Raw genomic sequence first — 14,721 nt, 5'->3', positions numbered from 1 at the left:
TGGGGTGGGAAGGTACATCCTAGATGCCACCTAGGTGCCACCACGACATAGCTTGGGGTCCCAGACTGAACGGAGCTGAGCCTGGGAGCTGGAGCTCCAGCACTGATGGCCCTGCTCCTGACTGTGTCCAGTGACCAGGCAGACACTTCATATGCACGCTGCTGATGCTTCCCCGCCGAGATGGACTGTGCCCTCAAACTGTGAGCCAAAAGAAACACTTCCTGCTTAAGTTGCTGAAGTTGTCACACGTTTTGTTACAGGGACGAGAAAAGGGATGGATGTGCAAGATAACAGACGGGTACAATCCCCTCAGAAAAATTCATCCTGACATCCAGGCACAAGGCTTGCTACACCTCTGACTTCACATCAAGCAGGCCAAGGTCTCTTACCATGCAACAGTTTCTCCATCCAATTATAAATGGAATAAAGGTCCAATCACAGCAGAGAAGTGAGCAAAGCTGGTAGATAGCCAGCAACCTGTACCCTGCAGGTCAGGTGTCTGGTGTGTGTGCATGCGTGCACATGTGTGCGCATGCGTGTGCGTGTCCTATCCAGAGGCAGTCCTTGTGAGAGTGTGCACATGTCCCACTTATAGACAGTCCTTCATCAGAAACAGACAGCAGACTGCCATTTATGCTATGGTTTTCCAGTCTTTTATTAAAATAGATTTGGTGTTACTTAGAAACATTATGAAACCATATATTAGAAAGGTTTACCTATATGTGATTATTCTATATAGGGTATCCTTCAATTATTATATTGTTTTGTAAAGCAATCCAATCCACCATCTAGATATTCCCTTTTCCCTGGGAACCCTGTCAGGGCTGACAGGATATGTTAGCATTTTACTGTAATATGCATTCTCTGTTCATTTTTTAAAAAGCCTACATGTTAGTTATTTATGTCTATGGTGTGTACGTGTGTGCATGTGTATGTGTGTGTGTGTGTGTGTGTGTGTGCCATAGCCCTGTGGGGAGGAGGTCGGAGAACACTGTGGGAGTTGGCCCTCCCTCTCCACCATGAAGGTTCTGGACTGAACTCAGGTCAGACTGGGAAGCAGGTACAGTCACCAGCTGAATTTTCTTACAAGCGCCCTGATAACGTGTTCTGAACTCATGTTAACATCTGTCTCATGTCTCGAGTAGGCTGTAGATTACCCATTAATACAGCTATTAGCCAGACATAATCTTACAACTAGCATGCAAACCTTGTATGCATTCTTCCTTCCTCTAGACCCCGTGTGGGGACCCTGAGTGCTATTGAGGGGAACCCCAGGTGACACCACCACTGTCCCCGCCCAGCTCATACAAGAAAATCACATCCGTACTCAGCCCAGAGACGAACTCTCGGAAGTTAATCAAGGAGTCTCCATTCTCATCTAACAGCTGGAACAGGCGAGAGGCCAGCACATCCGAGTGTGTGCCACACGCCCAGGGAAAGAGTTGTAGGAACATGCCCTTGAACTGCTCAAAGTCAATTCGGTACTGCTCCAGGTAAGGCAGGCTGGGGTCGTGTCGGTCCAGGGCATTGCTACTCCCGCCCCAGTAGCAACTGGTCAGATGCTCAGCCTGAAAAATGTTGCAAAGTGGTTACTGTCACTCATACAGCCCCAAATCACTGCTGTTATCCTAGGCACAATGTCCAATCCGCAGGTATGTGGGCCTCCTACTATACACAGGAGCACCTGGCTTGTGAAACTGTAAGTCTAAGAGATGCCACGGTGAGAACGAAGAGCTAGGCTCAGCAGTGGATTCCTGATGCTGTGGATAGAAATCAGTGTCTCATCAGAAGAATACAGGCGCTTGACTTGTGTATCAAGTCAATAACACATGTGGCCTCCCTCCCAGGGGAGAGAGGAAAAATGACACTGGCGCCCTCTAGTGGTAAAGAGGTAGGAGGGCGCGTTAGGAAGACCCTTCAGTTCTATGCTCAGTTCCTGTAAGAGCTGTCCACAGGATGTCCATGTCGCCTTCTATGTTTGTTCCTGGATCATCTTTCCACCTGCTCAAAAGAGCCACATTGAGATCTGCTGTTGGTTTTTGTTTCTGAGTCATGGTTTCATGCAATCCAGGCTGGCATCAACCTTGAACTGATGTTCCTGCCTCCAACTGCCAAGTATTGTGTTAACTGCGACACTCTAACCCGTGACATTGACCAGAGAAGACTAAAACTTCTGTAGAAGAATTACATTTAAAACTTATTAAGTTGTGTTTTTTCTTATTAAGGATCCTTATTGATCCTTATTAAGGATCAATACCAATAGTGGCTCAATGAACAAACGGAAACCACAGGAATTTAAACTCATGAAGCCCTTCACTAGATGTGTAGACAGTTTTTGTTAGGGTTTAGCTATGAAGCATCCTCATAACAGTGCTATACGCTGATAACTTGGTCCCTGAAGGATGGATCCCATCACTGAGCTGTGACCGAATTGTCATTGCCTGGTCTTCATCAATGGATTAGTCATTTGCTGGTTTTATTGGGACATGATGGAAACTTCTGGATGTGGAGCCTGGTTGGAGGAAGTGGGCCATACTCCAGAGGTCTCTCTCCTGTCTTGGACCTCTCTCGGTGTCTTTCTGTCCCCTGGCTGCCGTGCAGTGAGGATTTTTCTCCCCCTCTTCCATGATGTTCTGCATCACCACAGCACTGACAGAATTGGCCACCGCCGCCAGGGGACTTGGGAAACAGTGACTGTAACCACGCCTCCTATACACCAAGCTGCTTCTTCTAGCTACACATTTTTTTTTTTTTAAGGGTGATTTGGGGCTTAGTAGGAGAAATTATACGGTATAGAAATTTCAGGCAGAATTTGAACTTTGATCACAGCTGGTCTATGGAGTTTTAGAACTCAAGATCCCATGTTCTAAGGTCCAAGAAAACTAACCGTACCAGATGGTGAGGAAGAGAGCTAAAATTATATCCACTTAAATTAATGCTGAGAGCTGATTTATTCTTCCTACTTAGGACAGCTTTGTTCTCTGGCTCTCTCTTCCTTCTCATGGATATTAGTGAACCACGGAACCCCCAAATCACCGAACAGAAAGATCAAGGACTCACTGAGTGATTAAGGCTTCTTTTCATCATATTAAGTTCTTTTCATCCCTTTGAATTTACTTTGAAACTCACCTTGAAAAGAGCGTACAGCTCTTCCAGCTCATCAATGGTAAAGGAGGTCTCCGTCACAATGGTCCGTACCTGTAAGGGAGTCCCGCACATTTGAAACATGGCACACTGAGAAAGCCTTTAGGTTCTTTCTCAAGTTCTGCCAAGCTGGAGCGGGGAAGCCAGCAGGAGGGTGAGCTAGGAGGGGCAACATGAGGTAGTCCCCGCCCTAAACCCCCCAACCTCCCCCACCTCCCATCCCTCCCTGCTGCCCTTCACAGGGCTCACCACATTGCGTTTGGTGGTATCCTCCAGGGTCTGGATCACTTTCAGCCTCTGCTTGAATCTCATCTGCTCAATCAAATCGGCCCGGATAGTTCCAAATTTCTGGAAAGGAGCAATTTTGGTGTTTCTGAAAAAAAATGTGCTCAAGCACGCAGGGTCACATGCACAGACTGGCGGCACAGGACGAACGACTCCCTCCGTGACAGTGATAAAGCCATTTAGGGACTGTAAATCAGTAACGTAGAGATTGTCCCGTACCAGATGACAGAACTAAATTTCAAAGTGACATGTGTCTTCCTCGAGTGAAAGCCCCTCAAGAAGAAAGCTGGGACCTGAGGCTTGAGGTTAATCACTTAAGGCCTGGGAGCTCTAAGGCTCAGAGAGGAGGAGGTGGGGGAGGAACGCTTGCCGATCTCCGTGCTCTTTTAACAGCATATCCACACGGGCACTGTGTGAGTCGGCTATCTCTCCAAACTCTAACCCGCCTAGCACTGCCTGCATGTCTCCCTAACTCAGACAAGAAAAAAGTCGTAATACTTATTTCTACCAAACAGCCCAATTCAGGAGTTGGTAGGAATTGTCACTCACTAGTGACGAGAAGATTCACTGCTACTAAGTCTGGCCAAGCCATCGTTTCCTTCTAGCTGAGTCAGTTAAGTCTGGCTAGCAGAGAAAAGCTCCCAGGGTGGGGACATCTTCTGATCTGAACAGTAGGTCAGGGAGCGGCTGCTCTACAGTGACTGCCAGCGAAGGACTTGCCACTCAGGGTTGGGGACCCGAGTTCTAATCCCCAGAAGCCTTACCTACTCCCTGCCCCCCAAAACCAATAATACCATTACTGTGGAAGATGGAGACTGTGGGATTTATGGGGCTTTCTGGAACGGCAGCCAAATTGTGGGGCTCTGTGTTTAGTAAGAAAAACTTGTCTCAAAAAAGGCGGGAAGCAATTGATGAAAATAACCATTGTGCAGAAGGCACGACATTTGTGCTTTCTAAAGTATTGTTTCTCTAAGTTTTAAGATCCAAAGTTTAGGAAATGAGAGGCAATAGAGTAAACAGGCACTGAACCTCAGGACCCAACAAACTGCCAGCTCAAAGGGGCCCTTAGAGTTGTCTTAGTGTCCTTCTGCCCCAGTAGCTCCTGACTCCTGCAGCAGCAGTTTAGACTGATTGAGAGTTTCAGGACTAGAAGGCTCTTCCTTCCTCCACGTGGGGCAGCCCCACAGGAACCCTATGACTGTAGGCTATTCGACCCTAGTGTTCTGCATGTGCATGGATGGCCTTTTTCCACGCCTGTGACCATGACACCCCTCAGAGAAGGCTTATGGGAGGAGTGGTTAATTTTGGCCTATGGTTTCAGAGGGTCCATTAATGGGGGTAAGGACACAGTGGAATATGGCGGCTCACATCATGGTGATCACAGGACAGGAAAAGAGAATATAGGGGGAAATCGGGGGCGGAGACAGAGATCCCTGGGAGATGTCCCACTGACCTATTTCCTCCTACGAGGCTCTACCTCTTACCCTCTACCATCCCCAGTCACTCCATCACATTGTAAAACCATCCATTCATTAGCTCCAAGCCCTCATGAGCCACCTGTCTCTGGAATGCCCGCAGGCACATCCACCTGTGCCCTTTCACTAATATTGTAGGTGCTTCTGATGACAGGCTTGGGGTTCCGCCCAGCCAGTCTAGCTACTGAGCAAGTTCCAGGTCAGGGAGAGAGCCTGTCTCAAAAGCAAAGGCAGCTGGCTCCTGAGGAAGGACATGGGATTGCCCTACAGTTCCCACATGCACAAACACATGTACTCAAAAGACACCCTACCACCCCACAGTAACCACCAGGGGCCAAATGTAGCGGCACAGGACTTCTAAGGCCTCAAGAGGCTGACACACACGGATTGACTTTATTTCCATACAAGGCAAGGCAGCGCAAAAGCTCCTCCATTTTGTATTCTTGCTAAGGCCACCGTAGGCTTGAGTAGAGTTATTACCCCTTGATGGAGAATCCTGTGGAAAATTACTCAGCTCTATTCAAGATCCTAAGATCAAGATGCCCCAGATAACTTTTCTAACTTGTCTTAGCCTGTTTGTACAGAACCCCCCTGCCCCCTCTCTCCGTAGCTAGCCGCTTATCTTAGCTGCTTCTGCTGAAACTGCCAAAAATCAGGATGTGGTTTTTGCCTTTAAAATTCCAATGTTCTGGACACTTGGGGTCACATCTGGCTCCCTGAATACCTGGGTGTGGTCCCTGATGGCCGGAGTAAAGATTTTTAATTGGCTATAAACTGTCTGCGCAGTGATCTATAGTGGGATAACTATATAACATTTCAAGAATAGGCCAAGATATAAAACAAGACTTTTTCTCAGTAAAAAGAAAAATAAATAATAAATAAATAAATAATTGTTACACCTGCAACTGCTACTCCGGGTGTTCTCATTGCTTAGTGTGAGAACAGGCAATGAATTATATTATGTGATGGTTTCCTGGGACTGCTCCTCGGTCCGCCGAGTGCTGAATCTGACACGCTTCTAGATCAGGGGTCAGAGGGCCAGAGCTTGTCACACCATTTACAACACAAGTTAAGGCTCACAAGAAATCCCAAGATACACTCAGCAGCCCTCTCTGAGACCAAAGCTTTTAGCTTCAGGCAGTCACCTGCCTCAGACAACCAATGTAAAGGGAGGACAGGATTTCTGTCCATCTCCAAACACATGTTGAAAATGAACACCCAGGTGTTGCAGGGTTGATGGGAAAGGCCTTATATGCAGGTCTTTGGGTTAGAAGGGCTGCCTCCTGTGGACAAGACGCCATGCATCTTTCTGATGAGAAAGATGGGACTCTCATCTGTAAGTTCCTGGCCAGCCTTAGGGTTCCAACCTGTGGGTCACGACCCCTGTAGGGGGTCAAGTGACCCTTTTGCAGGGGTCAAACATCACATATTTATGTTATAATTCATAACAGTAGCAAAATTGCAATTATGAAGTAGCAATGAAAAGTTTATGGTTGAGGCATCACCACAACGTGAGGAACTGTTTTAAAGGGTGGCAGCATTAGGAAGGTTGAGAACTGCTGCTCTAGGATTATAAGGAATCCATCCTTAATCTTTATAAAGCAGCTGGATTCTTATGTTCTATGACAACAGCAGAAGCCCACCCGAGCTGGGTGGGAACGCTGGGGCACCTTTACCGCATGGCTGGGAAGCAAAACCTACCTCGTAGGACGTCCCTATGAGTCTGAAGATGTCCACTGCAGGGTAGGGCCCCACGTCATCACTGAGCAGGGAGTGGAGATGAGGGATGGGAGGCAGAGTGCTGTCTTTGTTGGTCACACTGTCTAGGTACCTTAGGTGAGATACAAACCAGCTGTCACTAGAAATGAACTGGAATGCCTCCGGTGTAGATCTCAAACTGAGCACATTGAAACAAAAATCTAAGAGTTTCTTGTTTCTTTTGGTTGTTTGTTTATCTCTCCTTGAAGCACTGGGAACTGAACCTGGGTCCTAGTGTGTACTGAGCAACTCTGCAGCCTGAGCCCCTTTTACTTTTTTTTTTTTTTTTTTTTTCGAGACAGGGTTTTTCTGTGTCGCCCTGGCTGTCCTGGAACTCACTCTGTAGACCAGGCTGGCCTCGAACTCAGAAATNCACCTGCCTCTGCCTCCCNAGTGCTGGGATTAAAGGTGTGCGCCACCATGCCCGGCTTCCCTTTTTACTTTTTATTTTGAGATTGGTCCACATTAAGTTTGCCAGACTGGCTTTGAATATATAATTCTCCTGCCTCAGCCTTTTGAACAGCTCGGATTACAGTGTGCAACACCAGATCTTATTAACATTTTTCTTAAGAACAGAAACTCCCTTCATTTTTAAAGAAAAGGATACTGAGCTGGAGCAATGGTTAAAGGCTTACGGGCACTTGCAGTATAATCCTCCGGAGCAGAGTTTGAATCCCAGCACTCACATAACACACCAGGACACTGTAACTCCAGCTCCAAGGGAGGCAAAGATACAAGACTGGAGGATATCGGGGGTTCACTGGCTTTCAACCTAGCCAAGGAAACATGAGTCCCAGGTTCAGTGGGAGACCCTGCCTCAAAAGAATGCGTGAAGACTGATGGACAAAAACACTCAATGCCTTCTGCACATGTGCACACATGCATCTATCTGCACATACATGCAGGTATATATGACATATATAATATATATGGAAATATATTACAGAACATATTCAAAATGAAAAAGCATGTGAAAACATGTCCTTGGCCACGGAGAGCAATAAACCTTTTGCTCAATGGAGTCAAACTCATGAGGTGGCCCCAGAGCCAGCCGTAACACTGTACCTTCCCAAAACAGTCATGGCCTCTCCATCGTCCTTGCAGTTTAAGAGTTTATCCACGTTGGCATCCAGGACAGCGAGGGCCAGCTGAAATATCACTTTGATTCCTTCATAGAAGAAACAGTCCACCACCACCACTGCGCTCTCAAATGGCATCACACTGAGGAAGAGCGTGAGGAACCACGACAGGGAGATGGTAGAGATCACCCCCAGGTCCTGCATGCAGTCGTACAGCTGCGGGACATAGTCTCGAGCCAGCTCCTCAAAGACTCCCTGGTCCACCAGGGCACCTGAACGGATGACACAAAACAGCCAGTTAGCCCCGCATCCTACTGGAGAACCTAAGCAAATGGATGGACCACGCTCTGCTTTCATCTCTGTGCCCATGGCAAAAATACCTTGACCAAAAGGGACTTAGGAGAGACAGGGTTTAATTGGGCACATAGTTCCAGGGTACAGCCTATCACTTTGGGGAAGCCAAGGCTGTATGGACCTGTGTGAGCCACAGGAAAGAACAGAGAGAAACGAACACATTCATGCTTAGTTCTCAGTTAGCTTTCTTTACACTTAAACAACCCAGGGCCCTAACACAGGGAATGGTGCTGTTCCCCCACTCAGGCTGGGCTTTCTTACGTGAATTACGGTGGGTAAGACAATCCTCTGCAGACATTCCCACAGGCTCACCTGAGGATCTAGACAAGGCCTCACAGAGAATCTCTTCCCAGGTGATCCTGGGCTATGATAAATTAACAATAAGAATTGACCAAAACACTTAATAAGCCCTTATTTATATAAACACTCTGTAGCTATGGAGTCCCAAGCCCTAAATGTGGGCTGTCCCCAGGGCAGGGGTCCTGGACTACATTTAAAATAACAGAACAGACTGAGCACCAATGTCTGCTTCTCTGGGACACTGGGACCCCATGTGACCCGTTGTCTTCGGTTCCCACCGCCATGTTGTGACTTGCCCTATGTGGGCAAATTCCGAGCCACAACAAACCCTTCCTCTCCTAAGTTGATTTCTGGCCAGGCATCTTGTCGCAGCTCTGAGGAGAAGAACTAATACACTGCTACAATCTTTTTCCTATCGAGACAGGCTAAGGTGTTGACACCCAGCCCCACATACCTACAACTCTGGTGTTGTAGTAATCCGGAAGCATGCGCTCACACAAGGCCACAAGTAGCCAGAAGGCCTCCTCCTCTTTGGCGTAAAGCAGCAGCACTGAAGTGACAATGTTCATGGCCTGAGGGAAGGAGAGAGAGAGAGAGAGAGAGAGAGAGAGAGAGAGAGAGAGAGAGAGAGAGAGAGGGAGGACGTCATCAAACACAGTCTGAATACAGCAAACGTACACTGGAGCAATCTTATTCACTGCCAAGGGGCTGTGCCCGCTCTATGTTACTCCAAACTATGGGAAAACAGTGGTATCTCAGGGTAGGCCATTTGAAAAGCAGCCTCCACCTTCTATCTGGCACCAGCCGTGCAGCACAGACTCAAGAAATGAGCTATTCCTGCAAGTAGGTGCCTTATCAATAAACTGGGCTGAATTGAGATTGTAGGGGCACGGGGAAGGATTAAAATTCTATCAGCGTAATCAGGCGAAGAACTTTCTGGACTTGCCAGACTGAAGAAAGGGTCTAACCCCCTCACCTAGAGCCCATAAAGAGAAGGGCAGCCAGGTCTGCAATGGAAGAACTGCCATTTTGTGCTACCTAGTGTGTGCATGCCGGAGCCTCGGGCAGAGTGTGGCTGATTGTCGCAGGGTTGTCCCAGGGGCTGAGTTGTCTGGGCCTCTCCTCATGCATCCATCTGTGGGCCTCTTCTTCTCCTGCAGGCCTTCCAGTTCGCCTCTGCAGACGAACTGAGCTTTATAGCTCTGCAACCCCGGGACCCTCAGCACCGAGGAGGCTATCACAGCAGCTTCCTCCTGGCAGTTGGCTGAGGTCTCTTATCAGCACGGCTCTATTTACATTCATGCCAGCCAGGGTCTGAGACATCGCCTCTTTAACTCTATCTAGCCATTCTCTATCCCGGACAGACAGACAGACAGTATCAAGCTTGACATGAGAGCTGGTAGTTGTAATCAAGGTTAGAATTTGAAACCTGTATCCAGCGGGGCCAGACTTCCGTCAAAGTGGAAGGATGTGGCAAATTCCTGCCATGGAACCGCTGGTACTTCATGATCTTATTGTTATTCACTAAATTCTGGCACTATGGAAAGATATAAATGTGTTTGTCTATTTTTCTGACATAGTTCGCTCACAACACTGACCAAAAAAAAAAAAGAAAAAGAAAAAAGAAAAAAAAAAAAGGCCACTCTTGTAGGTGCCAATAAACGCTCAAGAAAAGTCAGATAAATAAGCTTCAGATATTCAGGCCACAAAAGCTTTGGTGAATATGCTTCTGAGTTCTGTCTGCTTATGCCCCTTCAGAGTGGAAAATCCACAAGTCCTCTTCAGCAACTGCCAAGGGTCTGTCTGTCTGTCTTCACTGGCGCACAGTCGACCTGACTCTAGCATGCACAGGCACGCCCTCACTGCAGAGCCCCTGCCCCAAGCCTGTTGGACAAAGCTTTCAGCTTACTAAATCCCTTCAGGGTTCTTAATCCTTGACACAGGGGAGGAAAATATTCCCCTTTAACCTCCCATAAATAGTTCCTCTAGCCAAGCACAGGGCTCCAGGCCGCCCTCCGAGAACAAGGAGCCCTTTCAGACTTGGAGCTCTCTCCTCCTGTGTTCCTCAGGGAAAGATGCTCAAGATAAGTAAGGGTGATTTAAATTCTAAAGGAACTTGATTTTATTAAAAGATATTATCAGGAAGCTCATAACCACTAAGCGGCTCAATGTTAACTGTCCCTTAATTAAAATATGAAGATCAAAAGGTAAAAATGAATTCTACTCTGTCAGAGGCCAAGCAGCTTGTGAGTTCCTTTTGATCTTCTAGAAACCAGTACCAATTCATCAGACTTGTGCAATACACATCCCCTAAGAGGTGTTTGGCTGAAAAGGTTCCGCCTTAAAAGCCTTGGTATTCCAAGTGGTTATTAAAATTCCACATGAGAATTAGCCTGCCAGTTCTAGTCCACGGTCTTGATGAAGATCAGCTCCTCAGCCATCAGGCATGATGGGGGCTCCACAGTTCTACTCTGTCCTGGGTCCTGGGTGAGAGGAAGGAACAGGGGAAGTTGGGATGGCAAGCTCTCCAGCCTGACTGCTGCTACCAATGAGAAAAACAAAACGAAAATAATGTGGTAGGGGAAACTAGTGTGTGTGTGTGTGTGTGTGTGTGTGTGTGTCTTATGTTCAAGGTACTAGTGTAAGACACTATTTTAATTTTATGTGGGCAATAGTTTTTCTGTTAGTCTGCATTAAGTATTGACTTTAACATGTGTTAAAACATAACCCTAGCATGGGAAAGCTGTGTGTTCAGCGACATGACATGTTTGAGAAGAGGCAATAGAAGCAGATGGGCAATCCCAACAGAAGCTGGGGACTCCGCCCACAGAATAGAAGAGCAGGTCAGTGGGGTGCTGAGCAGAAGACCCCCCCTCGCCACTCAGCTAAACAGAGACTGGCATAGAAAAGCCACTGCAGCCTGTGACTCCCTTCTCAGGGCAAGCGTTAAAGAGAGGGTGCTTCTCTGAAGACCTCACGACATCTGGAGGCAACTAATCCTCAGAGTGGCGGTTTCTGCTATTACCTGGTGGACAGGTGACAGATGCTGAACGCAGCACCCAGGACATAGAGTTCTCTTGCTACAGAAACAATGCATTCTCCAGTGGGTTCTTCGGACTCAGAGGTGGAGGAAGAGCAGTTTGCTAAGCCTGTGCATGGCTGACTGGAGCTAACGCCCAAAATGGATTTGCCTGCCAACAAGAGATTTTCCTAACTTGTACATACCTCATAGACCTCAGGGTTTATGCATTTCATACACAATGTTATCTTTAAATCTCCTTCAGGTCCCAGCTCCAGTCACACTTTGAACAATTTAAACAGACACAGGAGGCTGGAAAGTCTGGCCACTGGGTGGATGGAGACTCAGCACCGATAGCTACGGCCACTATTTAAATAGGCCTCCCCTGGGGTCATCCCCCATCTGGGTTTTCTCCAGAAGAGAATGTAGGGGGTTTACAGCAGTTGAGGACTTCGCATTGGTGGGGACCTTGGGCTGCCCCCTTGAGCTGCCTGTTAGAGGTGTGTTCTCTGGGGATGGGCCTGACGCTGCCCAATGTGAGCAAGCACTTACATCCTGCCCTCATAAACTGCTTATCTCTAACAGGTGTGGTTAGCACACTACTTATCTTTGGGGTACCTGGGGGAGAGAGTCCCCTTAGCAAAGCTACTTGGTGTGATTTAATGTCTCCTGAGCAAATCTGTTCCCCAAACCTTGATAAGAACAATCTTGTCACTGAGTTTTTCACTACATCACTCAAACCCACAATGCGGAGAGCACCAAGGTTAAGATACCCTGCTGCAGTGGCCCCCCCATTAGCCAGAAAGCCTCCCTGTCTGTTATCTGCTGGCAAACAAAACAAAAGAACGTGTTAGGAAGGAGGTTAGTTCTGCAGAGGACTGACCAGCTAGGTCCCCAAAACTGAACGTGATGGAGAGTAGGTGGGTCAGCTCAGAGTCCCCCAAACAGATGTCAGGGTCAATGGCTGATGGTGATACAGCCTACGGTGGTGATACAGCCTACGGTGGTGATAGGCAGGTCAGACTCCTCCAGGAGAAGAGGCGTAGAGCCCTGTTGCCATTTCCCCAAATAAAACCTTTTCAACTCTGGGGATATGTAAACCCTTATACGTGATCTGGCTTCTTACGTGTCTACTTACAACAGACTGAAACCTGTGTAAAACAGTGTTTTGAGAAACGCAGCCCCTTTCCTGTGAACGATCACACCGAGAGAGGCGTGACAGAGGGGAAACTGGGAGAAGAGTTATAAACTCGCTGCCTGCAGGGCTTGGGCCCCTCGCTGCCTGGCTGGGCTTCTTTGCTTGCTCTTTGCCTGCTCTAATTAAATTCCCGGCCGGCTGGTCTGACGCTGAACCTCATCTGGATTCTCCTCTTACAGGACTATATGAACTGAGGCTGCGGTTGGGTTGAGACTGGAGGATGCTTGGAGCCCTCCCCAAACACGACTCGCGCCAGTTACCTGGCAATACCCTATGTTGGGATTGCGAAAAGCGTAAGCCGTTAAGACTCTCCTCAGAGCCGCGATGCCCATTTCGTTCTGGAAAGCTGGGTGTTCTGGAAGGGAGCGGTGTAAGTCTCTCTCAATCTCCTCGGTGGCAAGATTGTACTTTCCCATAGACTTCTCCACGAGGTCCTCGTAGTACCCGGGGTGTGTGGCCTTTTCGTTGATGGCCCCTGGGACACAACAGATAGGGCATCAAGAAAGCTAAAATCCTGCTGTTCCAGCTATAGACAGCACGGATTGGCTGAAACTCTACTTTTTCACCAAGCATAGGAAACTGAAAAAAAAGATCACCTTTCTAGAGTGTTTTCAGTGACACTTAGACTGGTAACTTACCTGTGACCTTCTTCCCTCTCTCGGTCCCTCAGCAACCTGGCCATGCCACCTCCCAGCATGAGCTAAAGGTCCAAGAAAGTGTTCCAAGCTCACACACATACACAGACAGCACTGAGGGCTGCTTAGGGACATAAGAGGAACACCAGACAGAATGAGCCAGGCTGAATCCTCGCTCTTGGTTGCTCTCTTGGCTTTTATTTTATGAGAAGATCTGTTAAAGTCTCACTTGGGGATAGGAATGCCTCTCAAAATCTAGCCTGTTTCTGAAAGCTCTTGTGCAATAGTGACATGATAGCGACAGGAGAGCCAAGGGCTTGCTAAAGCTGCAGGCAGCGGCGAGGGTCCTCCCAGTAAAGCTGAGTCTCTACCTCTGATGGGAGAGTCCCTTGGCTTACAGAGATGGGGTTGCAGAACAGGGCCAACAGTTACTGACTTGAGATCTTTATGTTAAGGTTCTCAGAAACCCCCATCTGTGTCAATTCCTAAAACCCAATCTCAGTATGACTTTACATTGACACTGGGAAAGGTGAATATTCACACTCAGAAGAATGAAACTGGACCCTCACCTCACAGACATCCACAGTCAACAACATGTGTCAAGGGTTAGAGCATAAGCCATAAAGTCTGAAAGGACCAGAGGAGGACATTCTTTTTTATTTATTTATTTATTTATCTATTTATTTATTTATTTATTTTTTGGCTTTCAGGGTTTTTTTTTATTATTATTTTCTTTATTTACCTTTCAAATGCTATCCCGAAAGTTCCCTATACCCCCCCCCCCAGCCCCTGCTCCCCTACCCACCCACTCCCACTACTTGGCCCAGGCCTTCCCTTGTGCTGGGTCATATAAATTTTGCAAGACCAAGGGGCCTCTCTTTCCAGTGATGGCCAATTAGGCCATCTTCTGCTACACAGGCAGCTAGAGACACAAGCTCAGGGGGTACCGGTTAGTCAGGGAGGACATTCTTACAGAGCAATTAGTCTTCGCATGTGTGATACCAGCCATATCCACAGGGCACAGGCAGTGAATGTAGAAAGAGGTAAGATCATGTAAGTTCAAAAGCTTGACTCAAGCAACAAGAGGAAGCTGACAGGGTAGAAAAAGATCACAAGTACACCATGCATCCGATAAGGAGTGCTTATCCACAATACACAGCTGTAAAAGGGATTTGGGCGCCTCTGCAAAAGCGCTTGCCCTGCAAGTCTGAGGCCCTGAGTTTGATCTCTGGAACTCAAGAGTGGAGAGAATCAACATTAAATGTATTGTTTCCTGACTGGCACACGTGCCCCGTGGCACACACACACACACCATATACACATACTAATAATAAATAAAAGAATTAAAAAGTAGGGGCTGGCGAGACGACTCAGCAGTGAAGAACACTTGCTGCTCTTGTAGGGGGTGGGAATTCGGTTCCTGGCCACCGAGTCAGGCAGCTTACGACTGTCTGAGTACTGCTACAGAGGATTT

The 14,721-nt window shown here is 47.6% G+C and overlaps 1 protein-coding gene across 1 annotated transcript in view; it reads right to left on the bottom strand.

Annotated features, from left to right (window-relative positions):
* Positions 1–14,721, bottom strand: part of Tbc1d9 (TBC1 domain family member 9) — a 104,406-nt gene that overhangs the window by 11,113 nt on the left and 78,572 nt on the right. The window contains exons 10-16 of the mRNA XM_021220208.2: positions 12,873–13,087; positions 8,850–8,967; positions 7,728–8,013; positions 6,606–6,735; positions 3,394–3,492; positions 3,130–3,198; positions 1,328–1,568 (exon numbers count right to left, since the gene is read on the bottom strand). Coding sequence (XP_021075867.1) covers positions 1,328–1,568; positions 3,130–3,198; positions 3,394–3,492; positions 6,606–6,735; positions 7,728–8,013; positions 8,850–8,967; positions 12,873–13,087 — 1,158 coding nt within the window. The remainder of the gene's footprint in view (positions 1–1,327; positions 1,569–3,129; positions 3,199–3,393; positions 3,493–6,605; positions 6,736–7,727; positions 8,014–8,849; positions 8,968–12,872; positions 13,088–14,721) is intronic.

Source organism: Mus pahari, chromosome 20 (assembly GCF_900095145.1).
Source record: "Mus pahari chromosome 20, PAHARI_EIJ_v1.1, whole genome shotgun sequence".
Classification (NCBI taxonomy): Eukaryota; Metazoa; Chordata; class Mammalia; order Rodentia; family Muridae; genus Mus; species Mus pahari.
The sequence above is the reverse complement of the archived record's forward strand: the minus strand, read 5'-3'. Positions and strand labels throughout refer to the sequence as shown.